This window comes from Nansenia antarctica (genome assembly GCF_963989245.1).
Source record: "Nansenia antarctica genome assembly, chromosome: 12".
Taxonomy (NCBI): Eukaryota; Metazoa; Chordata; class Actinopteri; order Argentiniformes; family Microstomatidae; genus Nansenia; species Nansenia antarctica.
In genome coordinates this window covers 31,656,543-31,681,542 of record NC_137682.1, presented here as the reverse complement: position 1 = coordinate 31,681,542, position 25,000 = coordinate 31,656,543, and the positions used below count along the sequence as shown (strand labels likewise).

The following is a 25,000-nucleotide window of genomic DNA, read 5'->3' as shown; positions in this document are numbered from 1 at the left end:
TGAAGGCTGAACGTGGAACAGCTATGACGGCCAAGGCTCAGCAGGGTTCACTTCTTTTTCAACTTCCACTATTCTATTCCCATTCCATTCAATTCCATATGACAATCTTTAAATAAAGGACTAAAGCCCTGTCCGGACGGCATATAAATTACCTGAGGACCTCGGTAATATATGTTTAACCTGGGGTAATTCGGTAATTTTTATCCCGTCCGGACCGACCATGTCAGTGATTTACTCCGGGGACCCCAGTAATTATTCCGGCTGGAATTACCTACTGTTTTTCAGCAAACCCTGAGGTCCTCAGGTAATTTTATTACCGTCCGGATTGACATGTCAGTAATTGGTACGCATTATATGATTTTGCGCGATATTAATACTAGAATTTACCGTTTTGACCGGGGTAGCTCTGTGCAAACAATGGATGTGGATGACATTATTAACTCCCTTGAATCTCCACTATCGGATAACCAAACCACCTAAAAGGTTAATCGACGACGACGATGTAAGTGACGATGGACTGATTTCTTCTTCTGAACCAGTTCTAGCGAATTTACCTAATTAGCTTGTAAACTGTGCAGTTTGTATGGTCTGGATCTAGCACTCTATAAATCACGGTGTCTGACAACACACAGGGATGAAGTTAAGGGTGGGAATCGCAAGGTAACTCACGTATTGATAACCGTACAATATTACCCCCCGATAATCTATACATTGTAAGAGAAAATTCATCAACGATACATCCCAATATCTGTTAACTGATATTTCATAACGTGGTTCCAGTGTTAGCAGCATTCGGCAGAAACCTTCGTTTTCCACACCCCTGTACCGGCGAAGGTCCTTGAATGAATGAATGAATGAATGAATGAATGAATGAATGAATGAATGAATGAATGAATGAATGAGCCCTCTGGGAGTTAAAGTTTGTTTTGAAATATAATCGTTCGAGACTTTAGATCTCGTATCTGTTTTTCCCCGCTTTGCGCCATTTCAGCCATTCATCTTCTTAATTTTAATAACATCAAAACATTCTGATAGAACATCGACATGCTAGAAACACATAACTACACATAATTAGATGCTCACACAGCCCCAAACGCGAACACATCCCAAAACGAAAGTATTTACAAATTATGAGTATTTCGTGATCGTTAAACTGCTGTTTATTATATCGAGTGGGTACTTTAAAACATAAAGTTTCGTGTTATGAAAAAAACGAGTCTGCGAGTGGTGTCGGCTGCGTTCGTAAATTCGCTCTGGAAATCTGATCAGCAGTCATGCCTCTTGTCCAATCAAATGACTTGTTGTTGCTACACGTGCGTTGTGTTGTGGGTCTGACAAAATATCCGGCGGGAACAGCTTCTTCTTCTGTGATGTTAAATGGCAACTTGCACGCGAAACGCAAACATGCATGGAGATGTTTTATTCCATCCGGATCTGTCATTAAAATCACTGGGGTCCTAGGGTAAAACAAATATTACCGAGGTCCTCAGGTAATTTATATGCCGTCCGGACAGGGCTTAAAGTCCTTTATTTAGTTGTAACTATACAACCATGGTGATTTGTGAGAGTGTATTGACTTTGTATTGATGGGAGTTGTGAGTGTGTAAGCGCTTCTTTCTCTTTTTGTTTTTTATTCCTTTATTAGTGAAAATGCATTACATAGAAGACAAACACGTTTGACATAATGAACAGATATACAGACAATAAAAGATAAGTTACGGTAATTATGTGTGTTGATATAAAAGTCTGAGCAGGGGTCTTAGGTTGGAGTGTGAGAGAAGTGTGTCACATTTGGCGGAGAAGTGTATAATAATAATAATTTAAAAATAAATGTATAACAATAATAATAATAATAATAATAATAATATTAATAATAATATATATTCCTTTTTAAAGACAGTGTTGTTGTAATAGTGATAATAGATATGACAAACAGCAATATTGCTAATAATAACTGTAATAGAATAGCACGAGGTGTAATATTTCTGTAAAAAAAAATACTGTATAATATAACACAATACTACAATATTACAATACATACTAATATAATAACATAATAAAACAATACAATAACACAGATAATAACACAATATAATACAATATATAATACAGTATAATACAGTACAACACAACAATGACTACTATACTACTATACTACTTGATATTACACCTATATGCCCCTTATCCTCCTTCCTTCTATGATTGGCTGAGTCCGCCTTGGAGAGCTGTCCTGATTGGCTGAGTCCGCCTTGGAGAGCTGTCCTGGTCGTTACTCCGCCCCCTCTGCCGAGCCAGGGAGGGACGTGGACCGGCACCTGCTTCCTCCGAAGCATGCAAAGTCGTTAGCCACCTGCCAATGAGGAGTATCACTGGGAGGACATAGCACAGGGACGATCGCGCTATTCCCCCTAGTTCCTCTTCCCCGCGAACAGGCGCCTCCATCCACCAGAGGAGGTGCTGGTGCAGTGACACGGGCACAAGCGTTCCAGAGAGAGCTTGCCCCAAGCTGCGACCAGACGCAGAGCTCTCAATGATTTAGGGCGCTGGACTGGCCCCGCTGCACATTCCCTGCTCTCTCCTGCCTTGGACGACCCCCAGGCCTGGATTGTCACTCCCTGCTTTCTTTCTTTGACCAGCCATTTGTTTTGTCTCCATTCTTTTTCATTGTGCATTCCTTCCCCCGAAAGGGGAGTGAGTGTGTAAGCTCTGATGGATCAGGCTTCGTGGGGAGGAACAGAGGAGACAAACTGGCAAATGTTGATCTTGGCCTCAGTGAGGTTGGATGTACTCAGAGCACACCAGTGGTTGAAGAGGGGAGCCCATCATGCTGGGACAACAACTCGGGGGAGTTAAGAGAGTTTGTCTGGCAGAGTGATCGAGCTTTACAGGGATACAAGTCACTTAGTCATCCCTACAATGACAGCCACGTGATACCAGACCAATAAATGATGGCTAACACCAGTGTGTTTTATCGCCCAGTGAAAACGAATTAGACTGAACAGGTGTTGTTTTATGGAGGTCATTAGTTGTTGGGCTTTTGGCCGGGTGCGTCCCATCGCTAATGCCAGATGAGTGGGGGAACAACTCAAACATGATCAATGGAGGAATTGCCACTATCAGTATTTTTGTATGCAGTAAATCCATCCATTACAATTAGGAGGTGGTTTGTAAACATATGGGTTGGCTAAATTGAATTGAGATATTTAAGGTTTTAAAGCCCAGCAAGTGAATGGCATCAAAGGTATTCAATCCTGCAATGTGTGTTCATGCTGGTCCACTCACCTATCAGTGCTAGTGGGGGAAGTTTCCCGACACTCTTGCCCTTGTCCAGCACTCTCTCCCACTTGTAGTTGATGGGGTCTGAGCCGTCGCTGGACTTGCAGCTCAGCTTGACGTCGCTGCCTTCCAGAAGCTTGCCGTCCCTCCAGCAGCGCGGCTTGGAGGGCTTCACTGTGGAGCGACATGTTAGTACTGAATCATACATCATACAGTGTACGTACGTCTCATAGTACTGAATCATACATCATACAGTGTACGTACGTCTCATAGTACTGCATCATACATCATACAGTGTACGTACGTCTCATAGTACTGCATCATACAGTACGTCTCATAGTACTGCATCATACATCATACAGTGTACGTACGTCTCATAGTACTGCATCATACAGTGTACGTACGTCTCATAGTACTGCATCATACATCATACAGTGTACGTACGTCTCATAGTACTGCATCATACAGTGTACGTACGTCTCATAGTACTGCATCATACAGTGTACGTACGTCTCATAGTACTGAATCATACAGTACGTCTCATAGTACTGAATCATACAGTACGTCTCATAGTACTGCATCATACATCATACAGTGTACGTACGTCTCATAGTACTGCATCATACAGTACGTCTCATAGTACTGCATCATACAGTGTACGTATGTCTCATTACTCTAGTCCAGGGATTCTGCAAGTGGGCTGCCAAATCATGGGCAAAAAAAAAAAGTATTTTTTATTTTTTACAAAAACGTTCTAATAAAAAAACAAAAATCATGGTAGTTTTTTTTGTTTTTTTTTAATCTTTTAAAAATGCATCATCAATGTGATACTACTAGGCCTACTGCACTCTATGTATGATGATTGTATGACGATGCATATGAAATATCCAATCAGAATAAGAGAATAATGATGAGACACCCCAAAAAGTGTACGTGTGCGTAAAATGCCTGTGTGGGCCGCGAATACTTTTGAGATTTTTAATTGGGCCTTGAGTCCAAAAAGGTTGGGAACCGCTGCTCTAGTGCATAGGCAAATGGTATGTTGCACATGACAAGCAAAATCATAATGTTGATGTGAGAATGAAGGCATACAGTGGGAAAAAAACATGTAGCTTGCTTCATATTCATGGAAGTCATTGCCGTGGTCAACAGTAGGATCAGGGGCCCCTAGTACAGTTTCTCTACTACAAATTAAAACAAATAAAAACATGAATACAATAAAAACGTAATTCTTCCGTCTTCTTCTAGCATTTTGACTGCCAATGGCCTCTGGCCCCGAGCATAGGTACTTTTTCTTGCGATGAAAAGATAGGTGGATAGATGACTGGTGGATAGATGACTGGTGGATAGATGATTCACTTACTTAGACAAATGTATTTGCTGTAAGTCGCTTTAGACAAAGGCGTCTGCTAAATGATAGAAATGTAAATGAAAATGTCGAGGCCCTGGGCCAAGATGGATAAGACTATAGAATGCACATCTACAGGTCAGCAGACCGAGTCCTCTGGCCCTGCACTGCACTGAATCCTCTGGCTCCTTTGAAACAGCTGCTCCTTCTTTCTCCTTCTTTCCCTCCATCCCACCGTCGTTTCCCTCGTTAGTGGACTTATGAACATGCTGCTTGTGTAAGGGTTAGGGATAGGATATAATGAGAGGGCTGAGGAGAGGACAGAGGCTTCTGCTGTACATCTCACAGCTCTGTCAAGGCCAGTTAGACCTCTCTGCAGCAGGAACAGTCTGAGAGCTTGTACGTACACACACACACACACACACACACACACACACACACACACACACACACACACACACACACACACACACAGACCCAGGCCTGGACCCAGCCAGCAGCCAGCTTCGTTTCTCAAAATCTAAAGTGTCACCACAAAGCTGAGGGCAATTTGTAAAAATGGAGGCACTAACTCACTTCATGCCTTCATGCAGGAGAGGGGAAAGAAGAGATGAAGGATTAAGACTGTTCCATAAGAGAACTGATCACCGGCCGCTCAGCTAATCTCCCATGGGGCCTCAATTTACTTCCGCTAAAAAGTGCTGTGCATTTAAACCATGTTCATGTGTAAAGACCGCTTACACTCGGCCCATGACGCATCTTTCATCTGGGACAAATATGGCAAGTGTGTGTATTAATAAAGTGGCTTGGTTAAGGTTTAGTTGAGGCTGACAACTGGAACCAATATTGTCTGGTCCATAATAGGGCCAGCTAGGGTCATACAGTTGGCTGAGAGGCCCATGTTCTGGCTACCAGATCTGGACCAGCCGTGGACCATAATTCATGGCTGTATTGTGAGCCGAGTGTAAGGAGGCTGTGTGGCCCATCACTGGACCAAACCAGTCTCATTTCCACGAATGCTAGGGGTCTCAATGTCCCACATAAAAGGACCACTGTTTTAGAATTCTGGCGCTAGGAAAACGTTGACTTTGCTATGGTTCAGGAAATCACATCTACTCCTTAAAGACGCTGGCCGCTTTGCAAATAAGCTTTATCACCCTATTGCTTTTTCCTCTGCACTTGCCAAAACCAAGGTTGTGATGGTAGTCTGCAAGAGCAAACAAAATGTTTATCTCATTGGCTCTTGGGTGGACAAGGAGCGATGGTTGGCAATTGCTAAGATACGGAGAGATGGACAGAATATTGCATTGATCTCTGCTTACGCTCCGAACAATTTCGATGCTGGTTTTTTATGACCTATTAACCAAAACTATCCTAGATCTCGTGGGTTTTCGCCTGGTTTTGGGTGCAGATTTTAATGCGGTTTGGGATAGCAATATTGAAAGAACGGGCAAAGCACAGAGCAGGGACCAACGTCTCGCCTCTGATGCTTTACGCCAGTGGCCAGGCCATACTGGTATGGTTGACATTTGGTGCCTGGTGAACCCTTCCATAAAAGATTATTATTTTTTCTCAGGCAGACATAGATCCTTCTCAAGGATACATGTTCTCTTCCCGTCTAAAGACTTATTCCAAAACGTTCAAATTGGTTTCTATATACCAGTTACATGGTCTGATCACAAACCCATATGCTGCTCTGTCCTCATAAGGGTTCAACCCTCCAGAGCTCCCAGAAGGCGATTCAATTCCTCGCTCCTGCATGATGAATAATTACAAGTCTCAATTTGAGAACAACGGAGGTGAGTTTTTAGAGTTCAATAAGGGTGAAGGGCTTTATCAGAAACACCACCTTACGTGCAGCTAAATTGGAAGCGCTCGAAATGAAGTATGCTGCTCTTGATGCTACTCTACAATGCTGCTACAGCGATACTGTTGCTCTAGAAAAAGTACTAATTAAAAAAGAAATAAATTATCTTTTGAGACGCCGCTCAGAATTTCTCATGCACAGGACGAGGCAGAATAATTACTTTCTCTCTGCCAGACCTAGCCACCTATTACTCATGAGACTTGCGGACACTAACAAACATGTTGCTGAAATGTTTAGCGTCACCATCCATAGATGGCACTGTTTTGACTGATCGCAAGAGCATGAAGGCAGCCTTTGCCTCTTTTTATAAGCAGCTGTATAGCTCAGAAACTGGCTTTGACAAAGCTGCATGTGAAAGCTTTCTGTCTAATGTCCATATGAAGCGCATCACTGATAGTGAAGCTGAACATTTAAATGCACTTGTTACACAAGATGAATGGATGAAAGCAGCGTCAGATATGCGCAACGGCAAATCAGCAGGTCCAGATGGCATTCCGCCGGTGTTCTACCTTGCTTTTTGATCCCGGCTTGGCCCTCTGCTCACAGAGATGGTATTGTATTCAGTCAAATGTGAATGTGTGAATTACAGGCACTTGTCCCTCTTGAACGCGGACCTTAAACGTTATGCCAAGGTGCTGGTGCGGTGCCTTCAGGGTCACATGACAAAACTAGTGCATTGCGATCAGACAGGCTTCATTAAATCCACACAAGCCTCGGACAATGTAAGAATGTCATAGATGGGGTTCACAATTCGCCTACTCCGGCTGCAGTTCCTTCGGCTGGATACAATGAAGGCCTTTGAAGTGGAAACAAATTGGGGCGCATGATGTTTTTCAGAATTGTCTGGTTTCTGACATTGAGAATGACCTAAATTCTACTATTGAACTTCTAGGCGTGATGTTGCTGCTCACCACTTGCTGTCTGTCCTTCAAAAAGCTATTTGTCTATTCAAGATATGCAGAGACACATTTAACACTAAGCCAGTTAAAACTAAGCCTTTAAAAACAGATCTGCCAAGCTTCTGTGTATTGGGAAAAAGACAAAACCCAAACAAACAAAACAAAATGGAGAAAAAAAAACAAGAGTGTCCTTGCCTCCACTAATGCTCCCTTACAGGCTTAGTCATAGTGATGAAACCTCATAAGTTAACATTTCTATCTTATGCAATGATAGCTAACTCTGGGGGAAATAGTTGAAATCCAAATTCTGTATTATCTTTCTTAAAACTGACAGAAGTCAATCCACAATGTCATCCATTCTTTGAGATGCATGAACACACCGACATTTTTTTGTTTTATGGGCTTTACTCCACCCCACATCTCAGGGCATATCTAAAAAAAATAAAAAAGCATAACAAACGTAAACAATAGCAACTGAAAAATCTAATCACTGCCTTCTGAAGCAAATAATCATTTGATCAGTCAGCATGACAGAGGAAATGCGCTGGGCTAATTTGCCATTGCTTAGCGGTGTGAGAGCAGACTCACCGAGCACTATGACGTTGACCTGGCTCCAGTGGTACTTCCCTCCAGTCTTCACCTTGCAGTAATACTCCCCAGAGTCGGTCAGCAGCAGGTCACTGATGAGCAGGGAGGCGTCTCCGTTCAGGTAGTCCCCTGCAAAAGACAGCCGACTAGCCTCACTGGTCACCTCGTTGGTGTAAATATGGCCCCCGAAGAAAGTGATGATCTGGATTTGGGTGAGACATAATGAAAAATGCAATCTGGTTATTTCAATCTTTCTTTTTTTTGTTTTCTTTTTTTTCTCTCTCTCTCTCTCTCTCTTTCTCTCTCTTTCTCTCTACACAAACACACACACACACACACACACACACACACATACACACAGCTGTCACAGTAGCATATTACTCAAGACTAGTGAGAGCCTGCAGATGGGGACTGCTAAGTGCTGGTGCCACAGCGCATCAGTGCCACAGGAGCTGGGAGTACCTGCTGTGCTCGCAGGTGACAACTGGCCATTTACACACACACACACACACACACACACACACACACACACACAAACACACGCACACACACACACACACACACACACACACACACACAAACACACACACACACACACACACACACACACACACATCCCTGCTATATGCACTGTGACATGGTCCAGCACAGCTGGGCTGTGTGGGTCATGTTATTATGCATTAGCCTTAGGGAGCAATGTTTATGAGAGAGAAAGAGGGGGACTTCTAGCATTGTGACTGTCAATGGCACCTGGTCCTAGCATCATTTGTTCTTATGATGACTGATGTATAGCTGATCACTTACTTTAGACATACAGTGGGGATACAAAGAAATGAACAGTCTATAATTGTAATGGTAGGTTCATTTTAACAATTAGAGACGGAATATAAAAAGAAATCCCAGAAAATCACGTGTGATATATATGAATTTAGAAAAAATATTTGTGTTTTATTGAGTAAAATAAGTATTTCACCCCCTAGCAAACAGCAAGAATTCTGGCTCCCACAGACCGGTTATGTGACCATGAGGCACACAGATTAGTCCTCTCACTTTAAGAAAGTACTCCTAATCTCAACTCGTTACCTGTATAAAAGACACCTGTCCACAGAATCAATCAATCAATCAGATTCCAACCTCTCCACTATGGGCAAGACCAACGAGTTGTCTAAGGACATCAGGGACAAGATTGTAGACCTGCACAAGACTGGAATGGGCTACAAGACCATTGGCAAGCATCTTGGTGAGGAGGAGAATACTGTTGGTGCAATTATTCGAAAATGGAAGAAACACAAATTGACCATCAATGTCCCTCGGTCTGGGGCTCCATGCAAGATCTCACCTTGTGGGGTGACGTTGATCATGAGAAAGGTGAGGGATCAACCCAGAACTACACAGGAGGAGCTTGTTAATGATCTCAAGGCAGCTGGGCCCACAGTCACCAAGATGACCATTGGTAACCATGGTAACACACTACACCGTAATGGATTGAGACACTGCAGCGCCTGCATGCTCCCCCTGCTCAAGAAGGCACATGTACAGGCCCGTCTGAAGTTTGCCAATGAGCACCTGGATGATTCAGAGGAGGCTTGGGAGAAAGTGCTGTGGTCAGATGAGACCAAAATCGAGCTCTTTGGCATCAACTCGACTCGTCGTGTTTGGGGCTGTTTCTCTGCTAAGTGGACAGGAGGACTTCACCGCATTGAGGGGAGGATGAACGGGGCCATGTACTGTGAAATCTTTCGGTGAGAACCTCCTTCCCTCAGCCAGGACACTGAAAATGGGTCATGGATGGGTGTTCCAGCATGACAATGACCCAAAACATACGGCTAAGGCAACAAAGGAGTGGCTCAAGAAGAAGCACATTAAGGTCATGGAGTGGCCTAGTCAGTCTCCGGACCTTAATCCCATAGAAGATCTGTGGAGGAGCTGAAGCTTTGAGTTGCCAAGCGACAACCTCCAAACCTTAAGGAATTGGAGAGGCTCAAGCGGAGTGGGCCATCCCCTCCTGGGATCGGCACAAACCTGGTGACCAACTACAAGACACGTCTGACCGCTGTGCTGCCAACAAGGGTTTCTCCACCAAGCACTGAGTCATGTTTTGATAGGGGGTGAAATATGTATTTTACTCAATACAAAACTAATAATTTTTTCAAAATTCATATAATGTTATTTTCTGGGATTTATTTTTATATTCTGTCTCTCACTGTTAAAATGAACCTACCATTACAATTATAGATTGTTCATTTCTTTGTAAGGGGGTAAACTCATAAAATCAGCAGGGGCTGAAATACTTGTTTTCCCCACTGTATGTACTTAGAAGTCATTGTGGATAAAGTGTCTGCTAAATGTCAAAAATGTAAATGTAAATGGGACTGGATTGTGTGGAATGAAACCGAGTCTATGTCCAGGTTAGTGGCAGTGATTCCTGTCCCTGCCATGGTTCTCACCTCTGTGCCTCTGACACATGCAGCCTGGACACTCAGTAAGAGAGGATACATCACAAGTAGGGCAAGGATTGTAGGGCAAGGATTGGAAGCTTTCAAAGTGTCATTGAAATCTGATAGTTTAACAAGATATGCTTATTTGAATGCTGGTACACCTCAAACCAAATACCGGAGAAAATCGCCCTGAATCAAAACAGACGCGTTTGCTACTATCACGTTGGTAGCTAGCTAGCAGCTAAGAAATAACATTGCTATGAACATCTACCTGCATGTTTCGCACATCACAACATGCTGATAGAACATCAACATGCTAAAAACACATAACTAAATGGTAGCCTAAAACGACTGACTTATATAGCACGTTATTCCAAAGCACTTTACAATGCTTGATTTATTATGCCTATGTCTTGTGCTGCAATGCAATTTCAGGATCCGAAGCCTAAGAATTTTACTCTGTTACACTTGTGTAATATGACATAACAAATAAACTTGAAAACTTGAAACAATGGCCTCTCATTCACCCATTCACACACCAATGGCGGCAAGCTACCATGCAAGGTGCCGGCCGATCATTGGGAGCAACTTGGGGTTCAGTGTCTTGCCCAAGGTCACCTCGACATGTGGCCAGCCAGGGTTTGAACCACTGATCTGCTGACCTTGTAATCATTAGATGCCTGCTCTACCTCCTGCGCCACAGCCGGCATCCGACTTAATGTGAAAATGTGAATACATTTCAGCGTTGTTGAAAATCAATGACACATCGCTAGCCAATTAGCATTGTTAGCTTGTTTTGTGTGCCTGCTAACAATATAAAGTAGTGTTATAGTTAACTAGGTAGCAGTGGGGATTACTCAACGAATCCATTGCGTTGCAGTATTTTGGCTCGACTAGCGAGTTTGTCAACAACGTTGAAATGTATGTTGTGTTTCAAAATAAAAGTCCAATTGATTGATTGGTGGCCGACATGCGGACCAAAACATTAAAACGTGTCACAAATTACTTCCAAAGATAGAGGAAATCACTTTCGTCTGACAAGTCGAGTTGAGATTTCACATCTCATGGTTATGTCATACTAGCCTACATTAAAAGAAAAAAAAAAAATAAAAAAAAAAATAATATATATATATATATATATATATATATATATATATATATTTGAATTAATCTTAAGACAGGGTTAGATAATTCAACCAGGTCATAGGATGTATCCATTGTTATTCTATTTCCAGCAGACAACTCTCAATTTAAACCATGTACATATTCTATTTTCACAGCTGGTGTGATGTCCATTGATTTCTTTATTTAGTTACTGGGTCTCAGGTTTATGCAAGAGAAATCTGCCTACTACTCTATAAGAGAAATCTGCCTACTACTCTATGTCGATATTGGAACACTTCAAGGAATCTGAAAAAGGCTAACAGATTTCTTTGTTGCGACACACAGAACGTGTGGTGTGGAGCTGGGAGAGGGCTGGAGGAACTGTGGGAGGTAGAAGTAAAGGACAGAGCTAGTTTAAAGCTAGAACAACATTTTGTGAAATACTGTTCCATGGAGAAATGCACTAGAGAAAGAGAGACGGGGGGGGGGGGGGGGGTGCATGCATGCGCGTGTGTGTGTGTGTGAGAGAGAGAGAGTGAAATACAGAAAGAACTAGCAGCTTTCTTACCACTCTCTGCTTGGAGTTGGGCTTCTGCAGCAGCCACTCGATGTCAAGGAACTGCGCATTGGACTGCCAGAACTGATGGTGGCATGGCAGCGTGGCGTTGTCCCCGACAACCTTCTTCATTTCTGTCTGGGCGTCAGCCATCAGCAGGCTCAGCAGCACTAGGAGAAAGAGACCAGAGTCACTATCAGAGAGAAGCCACCACACAGAACAAACACAGTCAGATGAGAGGGACCACAGGGAGCAGAACCAGTCCTAATGTGAGAAACCAGAATCAGGACCACAATGACATCCTGAATACAAACCCTAATAGGACACGGAATAAACATTAGATATATAACAATATAACATTAATCAGAATCACAATGACAGGAACCAGAACCACTTTGAGACAACTACACAGATAGTTTTTTATTTATTAAATGTTGCACTTTATACGGTAAACTTTTAATAATACGTGTTGTATTTTATTTATTGTGGGCAGTCCCACTCATATTTTTCATTTTATTGGATAGAGTTAGTGATGATAAACAGGAAAGTAAGGAGAAGAGGGGATGTCAGCAGGGCCCGAGCACCAGGTGTAAAATAAAGTGCAATTACACTTTTTTCAGCTCTTTCCCTGATGATGGCACTCCGCTCGTACTATTAGGTGACTTCAATTTCCAATCTGAGAAGCTTCTCTCATCTGGAGTACTTGACCTTCTCCTCTCCTTCGGCCTTACCCTGTCCCCCTCTCCTCCGACTCATAAGGCAGGCAATCAGCTCGACCTTGTCTTCACCAGATCTTCCCACACTTCCAACCTTACCGTTACCTCTCTTCCAGTTTCTGATCACCACTTTATATAGTTCTCCCTTCCCCTCAAAAATTCCTCTTCCCTCTCAGCCTCTAACCACTTAAGACCCTCTCGTCGTAACCTACGTACCCTGTCCCCCAGCGCCCTCTCTTCTTCTGTCCTATCCTCCCTACCCTCTGTCGAATCCTTCTCCCTTCTATCCACTGATGCGGCATCCTCAACCCTCCTGTCCGCTCTCACCTCATCCTTCGACACCCTCTGTCCACTAACCTTGAAGCCAGCTCGATCCTCTCCTCGAGCTCCCTGGCTCTCTGAAACGCTACATGCTTGTAGACTAGAGCTCAGAGCAGCTGAGAGGAAATGGAGAAAAACTGGCCTTTCTGATGACCTTAACCTGTATCACTCTCTCCTTGCCAACTACGCCTCCTCGGCATCAGCTGCTAAAACATCCTACTATCATTCAAAAATGCATTCTTCTGCCTCTAATCCTAGAAAACTGTTCTCCACTTTCTCTTCACTCCTTAATCCACCTCCTCCCCCTCCTCCTTCCTCCCTGTCCGCCGATGACTTTGTCACCTACTTTGAAAAAAAGGTGGACGACATCAGCAGCACCTTTCTCCCCCCACCGCTCCCTCCTCCCACTAACAATGCTAACACTGTTCCCACTAACAATGCTAACACCCCTTCCAAACTCGACACTCGACACTCGATCTCTGGATTGTCATCTTTTTCCCCCCTCTCCCCCGATGAGATTCTCACACTTATCACATCAAAGCGGGCAACCACATGCCCTCTTGACCCCATCCCCTCCCCTCTTCTCCAATCCATTTCCGCCGACATCCTTCCTTACCTTACCACCCTAATCAACTCCTCCCTATCCGCCTCAACCCTAGGACACATCTAACCGCTGCTCATTTTTTGAGCCTTGATTGGCTACGAGTAGTTGACAGAGTGCAGCAGCTTGCACTGGGCCTGGTCTTCAAGATACGCTACACCACAAAGACACCCAAGTACCTGTCAACATACTTCCAAAAAGTGAACAACGTCCACACATACAATACCAGAGGAAGCTCCACGAACCACGTTCAACCGCGTTGCACCACAAACAAGGGGTTAAACTCGTTTGCAAACTATGCAGTAAAAATGTGGAACGCCCTTCCTATAATCTTAAAGGAGTGCAAAACACTGCCCACCTTCAACACCACTCTCAAAAAACATTTACAGGAGGCTGCAATCCGTAACTGGACCCTCTAAATCAAAAATCTAATTAAAAGACTACACCCCCACCTGGACTACCCTCTATATATTCTTGTTGTTTTGTTGTTATGTCTCCCACACCCCCCCCCCCCCCCCCCCCACCTGAAATACCCTCTGCACATACTAGTTGTTTTGTCCCACCCCCCTACCTGGTCTACACTCTGAGCAAACGCAATGTTATTATGTCGCCCCCCCGCCTAAATCTACTGGTGTTTTTGTACCCCCCCCCACCATGACCACACACTGTACATACTTGTTGTTTTGTCCCCCCGCCCGAACTACCCATTGTACATATTATATGTCTGTCCCCCTGCCCGAACTACCCACTGTACATACTTTGTGTTTTGTCCCCCGCCCCCACCTGTGGTGTATGTCCCCACCTGTCCTACCCGCTGTACATACCTTATGTTTTGTTGTATTGTTCTTCCCATGTTGGATGTATGTTTATCTTGTAGATAGTACTAGTTATTTGTCTGTATTATCTTGTAGATAGTACTAGTTTTTTGTCTGTCTTACATGTAACGATGAATTGAGTATCAAGGACCCCAATTGAAATAAGCCAGTGGCTTTCTTGGGTTTTTATCCTGTTAGTTGACCCTGTATGTAATATGTACTTTCATGTACCTACTTCTGCAAATCTTCTAATAAAGTTTTCAATCAATCAATCAATCAATATCCACTGGATCTGTCCCAGCGGCCTTCAAAATAGCCAGAGTCAAGCCTCTCCTCGAGAAACCTACCCTTGACCCATCATCTGTCCACAACTACAGACCGGTATCCCTTCTCTCCTTCCCTTCCAAAACCCTTGAACGCGCGGCATCTAAACAACTGACTGACTATCTCCGGAAGATGGATCACTTAGACCCCCACCAATCCGGCTTCAAGGCTGGGCATTCCACTGAGACTGCGCTCCTTGCTGTCACGGAAGCCCTCCACTCTGCCCAAGCTTCCTCCCTCTCCTCTGTTCTCATTCTCCTTGACCTGTCTGCTGCCTTCGACACAGTCAATCACCAGATCCTTCTCTCCATCCTCTCAGACCTGGGCATCTCTGGCACCGCACACTCCTGGTTTTCTTCCTACCTGGCGGGCCGCTCCTACCAGGTGACCTGGAGAGAATCGCTATCTTCTCTACGAACCCTCTCCACTGGAGTTCCCCAGGTTTCCATCCTAGGGCCCCTACTCTTCTCCCTCTACACCAAGTCTCTTGGCTCGGTAATCTCTTCACATGGGCTCTCCTACCACAGCTACGCAGACGACACTCAACTCTTCCTGTCCTTCCCCCCGTCTGATGTACACGTGGCAACCCGTATCTCAGCATGTCTCGCTGACATTTCAACTTGGATGGCTGACCACCATCTCAAGCTCAATCTTAACAAGACCGAGCTCCTCTTCATCCCCGGGAAAGCCTGCCCTCTCCAAGACTTCTCCATCACAGTGGAGAACTCTACTGTAACCCCCTCCCTGACAGCCAAGAACCTTGGAGTGATCCTGGATAACCGACTATCCTGTGCGGAGAACATTGCAGCAACGGCTCGCTCCTGCAGATTCCTCCTCTACAACATCAGAAGGATACGACCATTCCTTACCAGAGAGGCAGCGCAACTCTTGACCCAGGCACTGGTCATCTCCCGCCTGGATTACTGCAATGTACTCCTGGCTGGGCTCCCCGCTTCAGCCATTAGACCTCTGCAGCTCATCCAGAATGCTGCTGCCCGGCTGGTATTCAACCTCCCCAAATACTCGCATGTCACCCCTCTCCTTCGCACCCTGCACTGGCTCCCGATAGCAGCTCGCATCAGATTCAAGACCCTGGTGCTTGCATACCAGGCAGCTAAAGGGACAGCCCCTGCCTACCTGAAGGAAATGGTAACCCCCCAAACCCCTGCCCGCTCACTCCGTTCCTCCACCTCGGCTGGCCGACTGGCCCCACCTCCTCTACACAGCAGTCGGGCTGCCCGATCACGTCTCTTCACAACACTGGCTCCCCGCTGGTGGAATGAGCTCCCCACGGCTGTCAGAACGGCAGAGTCACTACCCATCTTCCGTCGTAGACTGAAGACCCATCTCTTCGGGTTACATCTTAGCTGCTCCTCCTGAGACATCTTCTGACCCTCACCACTACGTCTCCTAAAGACACCCGCTTTCCCCTCTACTGTGTCCCTAAGAACTTCTACTGCCCCCCCTGGTACTGTTTCTCAGTTTCTCCAGTAATATTAAAATGGGCCCGAGCTAGAGTACTCTTCCTGCAACGAATAGTGGACTGCTGATTCACATGCTTAGTATTCAAATGTATTGATTGTAAGTCGCTTTGGAATAAGGCGTCTGCTAAATGCCAAAAATGTAAATGTAAATGTAAATTAAATAAAAAGGGCATAGGCTGGATTCGAACCCATGAATATGCCCATGTCGACATGGGTTCGAATCCAGCCTATGCCCTTTTTATTTCATATTATGTGTGCCCTGTAGAGACCCCTGGACCACTCCAGGCCACTTGTGTTGTATTTCTGTGGATTTGTGTTGTTGTGTCTGTTGTGAGCCACAGAATACAAATCTCAACGTCACAAAATCAGAGCCTTAAGACCAGAACCTGAGACAAATGTTCCCAGATCCACTGATCTGTAGGACAGGGTGTAGGTTACAGTAGGCTCAGTAGCATAGCTTGTGGGACTGACAGAGCCTGCTCCGTATCAGGGGCTGCGGGGCTAATTTATTGGAGGATGCTGGACAGCCCAACTGGCTTGAATGGAATTAGGCAGAGGCGTCAGGGGGATTTGCAGAGAGGTGGGGGGGGGAGGGGGGATATATGATTCCCCCCACCTGGTGCAATCGAATGCAGGGAAAACAATGCAGAGGCTCTTCAGCTCCACTGGGCTTACTCGCTCAAATGAAACAGATATTTCTGTTGCTTCAGCATTAACTTAACTACCGCATTTCATTTCACCACTGTGCAGAGTGTGCTAAGAGCCGGGCTCCTGAGAGCTTTAAATAGAGTTATCCAAATACCTTTTGGAATACAGCATGTCCTGGTAAATATTGTGACATCTCCCTTTCATTAATGCGGGGTATGTTGCTGAATAGGTGCTGAGTGCCTCATTAAATCCCATCCCTGATCTGACTAAATATACAGCATGGTATACATACTTAGACAAACAAAACACACTCATGGGCCTGTGTTATGTCTAGGCTTGAGTGATTTAACAGACAGCCACCCCACTGAAAGAATGCCTTTGTGCTCGATCACATGTTGTTAAATGTTCCACAGACGATCACATGGTCAGCTTCAGACACCTGTTTTTTTGTTTAGTTGCCGTCCTTTAATCTCCCAGCCCCTACAGTAAGCCCTCTGCTCTTTAAACCGAGACGAGGGATGTGGTCCACTTTAACCATACTTGCCAAAAACCTGGGCTCTGCGCCAATCACTCACATATCCATCTGAGAGTCGAACCAACCCCAGATGAAGCTCTCTGACTGGCACCCGCCACCACAGGAGGGCACATTAGAGTGCAGGATTTCTGTGTGCTCCATACGACCTCAGTGACAGAACAAATTAAAGAGGTCCTCCTGCACTCACCCCCCCCCCCCCTGCTCAGCGCAAATCATTACTCAGCTGAAAAAAGGGCCACCTCTCCCAGCCAAGGAGCTCCCAGCCCCTGAAGGTATCCCCCATTCATGACTCTTTAATGCAGCATTTGCAGAGTCATTCATCTTGCGGGCTCCCCACCGATGTTCGTTTTGTCAGGGGAGGGGAGAGAGAGAAAGAGAGAGAGACAGAGAGAGACAGAGAGATAGATAGAGAGAGAGGGAGGAGAGAGAGAGAAAGAGAGAGAGAGAGAGACAGAGAGATAGATAGAGAGAGAGGGAGGAGAGAGAGAGAAAGAGAGAGAGAGAGAGAGAGAGAGAGAGAGAGAGAGAGAGAGAGAGAGAGAGAGAGAGAGAGAGAGGCCGGGCACAGAGGGTTCTCTCCAGCATAGGCATCTAATCACTTCAGAAGGGGGGTGGCAGAGGAAGGGGGGAGGCAGAGGAAGGGGGGAGGCAGATGAAGGGGGGTGGGGGGCATGGATGGAGTGGGTGAGTGAATTGGGGTGCATTGGGGCTGGTGGTGGTGGTGGTGGTGGTGGTGGTGGTGCCTGTTTCCACTGTTGGCCCAGGGTTGTTTAAGCCTGGTTGACTAATCAGTGCCGCCCACACTCGTCACCCCCAGGGCTGACCCCCCTGCTATGTGCACTAGGGCTGATAAGAGCTGCCTGCCTTCCACCTCTTCAGCTCCCTCACCTCTGCCAAGGGACTCACAGGCCACAGAGGGGGAGGAGAGATGGCATTTGGAAAGGTTCTGAATGTTGTGTTTGTGCCATTAAGAATGTAATCCTATATCGCCCCATGTGTTAGCTAATTTAAAACGACCTTCAAAACAACTCAGTATAAGAGATATCATTCTGTGGAACAACACAGGGGCTGGGTAGAGGTACACTGAGTATTGGTTTAGAAATAAGCTTCCGTCATCAACACATCTAGAATACTGCACCTGAAATGATCTCAGCTTCCATCCACAGTTTATGGTCTCAGAGGGGGTTTTAAAAATGACACAGTGGTCCAAAATAAGCCTGCCGTAAAGTCTATTTGCGCTCAAATTTGGATTGGCCTCATTCACAGTGTGCACAGCCGGCCCGTTTGGACTGATAGACACCAGACACATTACCATACATATCAGGGTTTAGCACAAATCACTCTAAGTAACTTTGTACTCCAAGTGACTTTGTATGGTAAAACATATTCGTTTTTTTTCCAGTACTCAAACATTGGTTTATGACATTCACAACCAATGTGCTGCGAAATGTAGAGTTAGTGAAATGGTAGTACCAGTGACCTAGAAATGAGAAATCTCTGAGACCAAAAAAAAGAAAGTCTTCCTTTCTCTAGTACTGTGACTGCTGACTTGCTCTTATCAAAGTGTTACTTACAATGACTGTTGTATAGTTGATTCTCTTACTTATACTAATGACTGTTGTATAGTTGATTCTCTTACTTATACTAATGTAGTTATTGAAAAGACTTGAATTACTTTCATGTAAAAATGTAAACATAAAAACAAATTCTGATGTGGCAACATCCAAAACGGTTTTGCCATCTTGAGGCCAATATGTGTTCAGATGTCTTTATTGCATTCCATAGATACCCGAGAAATACCACGTTGAGGCCATCACTGAGAGCTGTGAATTGTTGGAAGTACCTTCTGTACTGTCTGAACTGGGATCAGCTCAGCTGCCCAATATCTTTTTTTGGGTTGAGCTCAGTCTTTACCCAGTGAAAGACAGAGAAATGTATCACAATCAACAAAATGGGAAACTGACAGCACAGGCTTAGAGGAGGGGAGACAGACAGAGAGACAGAGAGAGAGAGAGAGAGAGAGACAGAGAGAGCTACGGCAAATGTGGAGTAACCAATTTCTATGAAAAGGCCCTAGGGGGAGTTGTGCTCCAGTAAACCCACCTCCCCACAGAAGCCTGCAATCTTATTATAGAGCTGCCATTGGGACACAGTGGCCCTGGATCTTTCACATTGCCCAAAGTCAAGCTCCACATCCCCAGTCAGCAGATTGGCTTGGCTGAGGCCTCGCCCCCGCTAAAGCTCCTGACCTCTGCCTCTCACCGCTGAAGAGATCAAAGGAGAGGTAAGAGAGGCGGAAAAAAGGGGGACAGTGTATCGCTCTGAGCTCTTAAGTCCATCTACTCTGTGTGCTTCTAGATACTCTAGTGTGGCCAGCAGATACTAGTCTGGACACAATAATCTGGCTTTAATGTTAGCATGTTAGCAATAAGGACAAGCAGAGGGATGCAGAACTAACTTCTGTAGAATGTGACAATGTAATGTATGTACTGTATGTATGATTGTGTGTGTGTGTGTGTGTGTGTGTGTGTGTGTGTGTGTGTGTGTACAGTGTCTCTTGAATGTGTATACATGTACTGCATGCTATGTGACAGGGTCTGGTTAAAAAGTCCTCATGGTCATTTTTACGTTTTTCCAGATTATTGTTGATTGAAAAAGACAAATGGAAAAACCGTGACCGTGTCACATTATGTATGTGAGAGTGTGTATGATTTATGTGAACATAATACTCTTTCACTCTGAGAAATGCCATTGGTGTGTGAATGGGTGAATGAGGTCATTGTAAAGCTCTTTGGAATAAGGCGCTATATAAATGCAGTCCATTTATACAGAGTTTCAAATAACTGGCTGCTCTACAGTCTATAACTGAGCTGCTCTACAGTCTATAACTGAGCTGCTCTACAGTCTATAACTGAGCTGCTCTACAGTCTATAACTGGCTGCTCTACAGTCTATAACTGAGCTGCTCTACAGTCTATAACTGAGCTGCTCTACAGTCTATAACTGGGCTGCTCTACAGTCTATAACTGAGCTGCTCTACAGTCTATAACTGAGCTGATCTACAGTCTATAACTGGGCTGCTCTACAGTCTATAACTGAGCTGCTCTACAGTCTATAACTGAGCTGCTCTACAGTCTATAACTGAGCTGCTCTACAGTCTATAACTGGGCTGCTCTACAGTCTATAACTGGGCTGCTCTACAGTCTAACTGAGCTGCTCTACAGTCTAACTGAGCTGCTCTACAGTCTATAACTGGCTGCTCTACAGTCTAACTGGGCTGCTCTACAGTCTATAACTGAGCTGCTCTACAGTCTATAACTGAGCTGCTCTACAGTCTAACTGGGCTGCTCTACAGTCTATAACTGGGCTGCTCTACAGTCTATAACTGGGCTGCTCTACAGTCTATAACTGAGCTGCTCTACAGTCTATAACTGGGCTGCTCTACAGTCTATAACTGGCTGCTCTACAGTCTATAACTGGCTGCTCTACAGTCTAACTGGGCTGCTCTACAGTCTATAACTGAGCTGCTCTACAGTCTATAACTGAGCTGCTCTACAGTCTAACTGAGCTGCTCTACAGTCTATAACTGAGCTGCTCTACAGTCTATAACTGGCTGCTCTACAGTCTAACTGGGCTGCTCTACAGTCTATAACTGAGCTGCTCTACAGTCTATAACTGAGCTGCTCTACAGTCTATAACTGAGCTGCTCTACAGTCTATAACTGAGCTGCTCTACAGTCTATAACTGAGCTGCTCTACAGTCTATAACTGCGCTGCTCTACAGTCTATAACTGGGCTGCTCTACAGTCTATAACTGAGCTGCTCTACAGTCTATAACTGGGCTGCTCTACAGTCTATAACTGAGCTGCTCTACAGTCTATAACTGAGCTGCTCTACAGTCTATAACTGGCTGCTCTACAGTCTATAACTGAGCTGCTCTACAGTCTATAACTGGGCTGCTCTACAGTCTATAACTGAGCTGCTCTACAGTCTATAACTGAGCTGCTCTACAGTCTATAACTGAGCTGCTCTACAGTCTATAACTGAGCTGCTCTACAGTCTATAACTGAGCTGCTCTACAGTCTATAACTGAGCTGCTCTACAGTCTATAACTGAGCTGCTCTACAGTCTATAACTGAGCTGCTCTACAGTCTAACTGGGCTGCTCTACAGTCTATAACTGGGCTGCTCTACAGTCTATAACTGAGCTGCTCTACAGTCTAACTGAGCTGCTCTACAGTCTATAACTGAGCTGCTCTACAGTCTATAACTGAGCTGCTCTACAGTCTATAACTGAGCTGCTCTACAGTCTATAACTGAGCTGCTCTACAGTCTATGACTGAGCTGCTCTACAGTCTATAACTGGGCTGCTCTACAGTCTATAACTGGGCTGCTCTACAGTCTATAACTGAGCTGCTCTACAGTCTATAACTGGGCTGCTCTACAGTCTATAACTGAGCTGCTCTACAGTCTATAACTGAGCTGCTCTACAGTCTATAACTGAGCTGCTCTACAGTCTATAACTGAGCTGCTCTACAGTCTATAACTGAGCTGCTGCTCTACAGTCTATAACTGAGCTGCTCTACAGTCTATAACTGGGCTGCTCTACAGTCTATAACTGAGCTGCTCTACAGTCTATAACTGAGCTGCTCTACAGTCTATAACTGAGCTGCTCTACAGTCTATAACTGGGCTGCTCTACAGTCTATAACTGAGCTGCTCTACAGTCTATGACTGGGCTGCTCTACAGTCTATGGACCCAGATAGCCAGGATAGAAGCAGCATGTATCTTGCCACTCTGTACTCAACGTTGTATCTTGTGCCACTGACAGCCTCATCTGGAAAAACCCACCGGGGAGAAGACTGGGCTGGGACATACACATACCTCACGGGCTACCAGATCTTACTGTGTTTGACTGTGCTCTGGTACTGTATGGCCAACATGTCTGAAATGGGACAGGACCTGTGACTGACATACAGTAGGTTTCAGTCAAGTTGGGGACACATTCAGATGAGATAAACAGAGGATGAGAGACCACTGAAATATTCAGAGGTGCAGTGTGGAGTTCTAGAAAGACGTAAATATCAACCCACAGCACAGTAGGTTTCCTGAGTTTCCATTGAAGCTAAACAAATTGTAAACATAAAAGTACTCCCTCTACAGCGACAGAGAGAGGAGAAGTCAGAGATGGCCACAGCAGTCTTTCTCCTCTTTCTTCTTAAAGGCTTTAGATGGAGACGGAAGGCTTGAAACACTGACATCCTCTCACATCTCTCAAGACTCCCTAGACAAGAGCTTGCTCCAAGACACTAGTGGAAACTGACAGGCTACAAAAACAAGCCTTGTCGAGGCTCTCAAAGAGACTCCTATATTTATACAGCCGGGGCTCTTTTTAATTACTGCCTCTGAAGAGGTAAATCTTTTTAAACGTTCCAAGCCATCACACCCCAACATTAAATTGCACATGTTGTGTATGATCGAGGTCCAACTCCTGAATATTTGTCCTCCTGTGGAAATCAAAGAGGCTGTGTTTTCTCTGACTGGAGGCTGCTCTTTGATGGGATAAATCCCCATAATCCTCCTTGCCTCGCACCCAGCGACCAACACCCCTTATGCTGACATGGACCTTCTCCATGCCACTTGCAGCACTATTAGAGATCAGGGCCACTTGGAGAATGTAGAGAGCCCAGGCTTGAGAGGAAAACATTTAAAGATGAGGGCCATAATGTCCACGCACGTCTCTGATGATGGATTCCTAAGTGCCTGGCTAGTGCAGGAGGCTGTCAAGGAAGGAGTGGAATTACTTCCAAAATAATCTTTTGGACGTGGAGGATAGGGAAAGTAAAGGAACCTGTGGTCAATTTGACCTCAAGCTTCTCTTACTGCCTTCATTGACATCCTCTTCAAGGGCTCGTCGTCGATGTCATGTAGAGCGAAAATGAACACCACCCCCCGCTATCAGATTACTAAAATGGATGCTAAATAGATTTTATGAAAAGTGCTTTTAATTCCCCCAAAAGTATTCAACATTTTCCTTCAGCAAAATAGGAAGGAGAAAAAAAGCTAATTACAACATTTCCCAAAGGAATGGCAAGTCACTGAAATCTGCTGCATCTGCATCCATACGCAATGGTGCTGTCCAAGATCTGTTCCATTAACTGTTTAGCATTAGCTTTTACTCCAAGGCCCAGAGTGCACCACATGTGGGACTCCAGATGTCCAGTAAAACGCCGACTGCCACCCATTTCCTCCTCCTCCCTTTCTGTGTCTCAGTAAAAGCCCAACTCTGCATGACAGAGTGAACAGAGTGGCAGAGGACTTATGACAGAGTGAATAGAGTGGCAGAGGACTTATGACAGAGTGAATAGAGTGGCAGAGGACTTATGACAGAGTGAATCGAGTGGCAGAGGACTGATGACAGAGTGGCAGAGGACTTATGACAGAGTGGCAGAGGACTTATGACAGAGTGGACAGAGTGGCAGAGGACTTATGACAGAGTGGCAGAGGACTCATGACAGAGTGAATCGAGTGGCAGAGGACTTATGACAGAGTGAATAGAGTGGCAGAGGACTGAAGGACTCCAACACAAAGATGATGATTATGGCACTGCATCATGGGAGATTTCAGACTACCTCCAAGGATCATCTCTCGGTCCTGTATAGTATTTACCTGATTAAAGGGTTATTTTTTGACAGTATGTAAATAAAACATTCAGAATACCTTTTTACACTTAATGTGTTCAAAATGGACTAACCCCAAATGTCAAATAGCATGTCTAGCATAAGACAGCATACTTTAGTTGCACTGTGAAGCTTGGACAAAGGTCTTCTGTTCTGTTGTGGCAACAGGTCCTCTGGTTGGTCCAAAATAAACATGCATGTGTGCGCATTCACTTGGGTCTGCATGACCAGAGTGCCTACACAGGATCTGCTTTCTGACGGACTGCAAATGAAAGAGGCATAGCCTACTAACAGAGAAGAGCTAACAAGGCCAATGTTGCAAATGGACGGGTCTCTGACAGAATCTCTACCAGAAACTTTTCTAGTCTGTATGTGTGAGGGCGTGTGTGTGCGTGTGCGTGTGCGTGTGTGTGTGTGTGTGTGTGTGTGTGTGTGTGTGTGTGTGTGTGTGTGTGTGTGTGTGTTTGTGTGGTAGGGGTGTAAGCTTTGTAAAGGGCATGTTCCCCCTGGAGCACACACATCCCTAGACAAAGTTTGCTAGCCCCCACAGAGAAGACATACTTTCATGAAGGACAGAGGAGACAGATTTCCTTTGACATACTGAGACATCCCCATATTGGCTTGGACTAAAGCTGTTTTGCTGCTTCCACAAGAACAGTGGCAGGTTGTGACAGAGTTGAGCCAGTGAGACGGTATATTAAAAGAAAACATTTGAGAAATTACATTTATTTTCACCAGAGTTACATTTACTTTCCTCTATTATGAAAATGTTCCTTTCATTCCTGCACTTGGTCACTTTCTCC

The 25,000-nt window shown here is 44.9% G+C and overlaps 1 protein-coding gene across 2 annotated transcripts in view; it reads right to left on the bottom strand.

Annotated features, from left to right (window-relative positions):
* Positions 1 to 25,000, bottom strand: part of LOC308168411 (CXADR-like membrane protein) — a 93,982-nt gene that overhangs the window by 9,025 nt on the left and 59,957 nt on the right. For both annotated transcript variants that reach the window (XM_080542989.1, XM_080542990.1), the window contains exons 2-4: positions 12,089 to 12,246; positions 7,979 to 8,180; positions 3,283 to 3,450 (exon numbers count right to left, since the gene is read on the bottom strand). In XM_080542989.1, the coding sequence (XP_080399115.1) occupies positions 3,283 to 3,450; positions 7,979 to 8,180; positions 12,089 to 12,246 (528 nt within the window). The remainder of the gene's footprint in view (positions 1 to 3,282; positions 3,451 to 7,978; positions 8,181 to 12,088; positions 12,247 to 25,000) is intronic.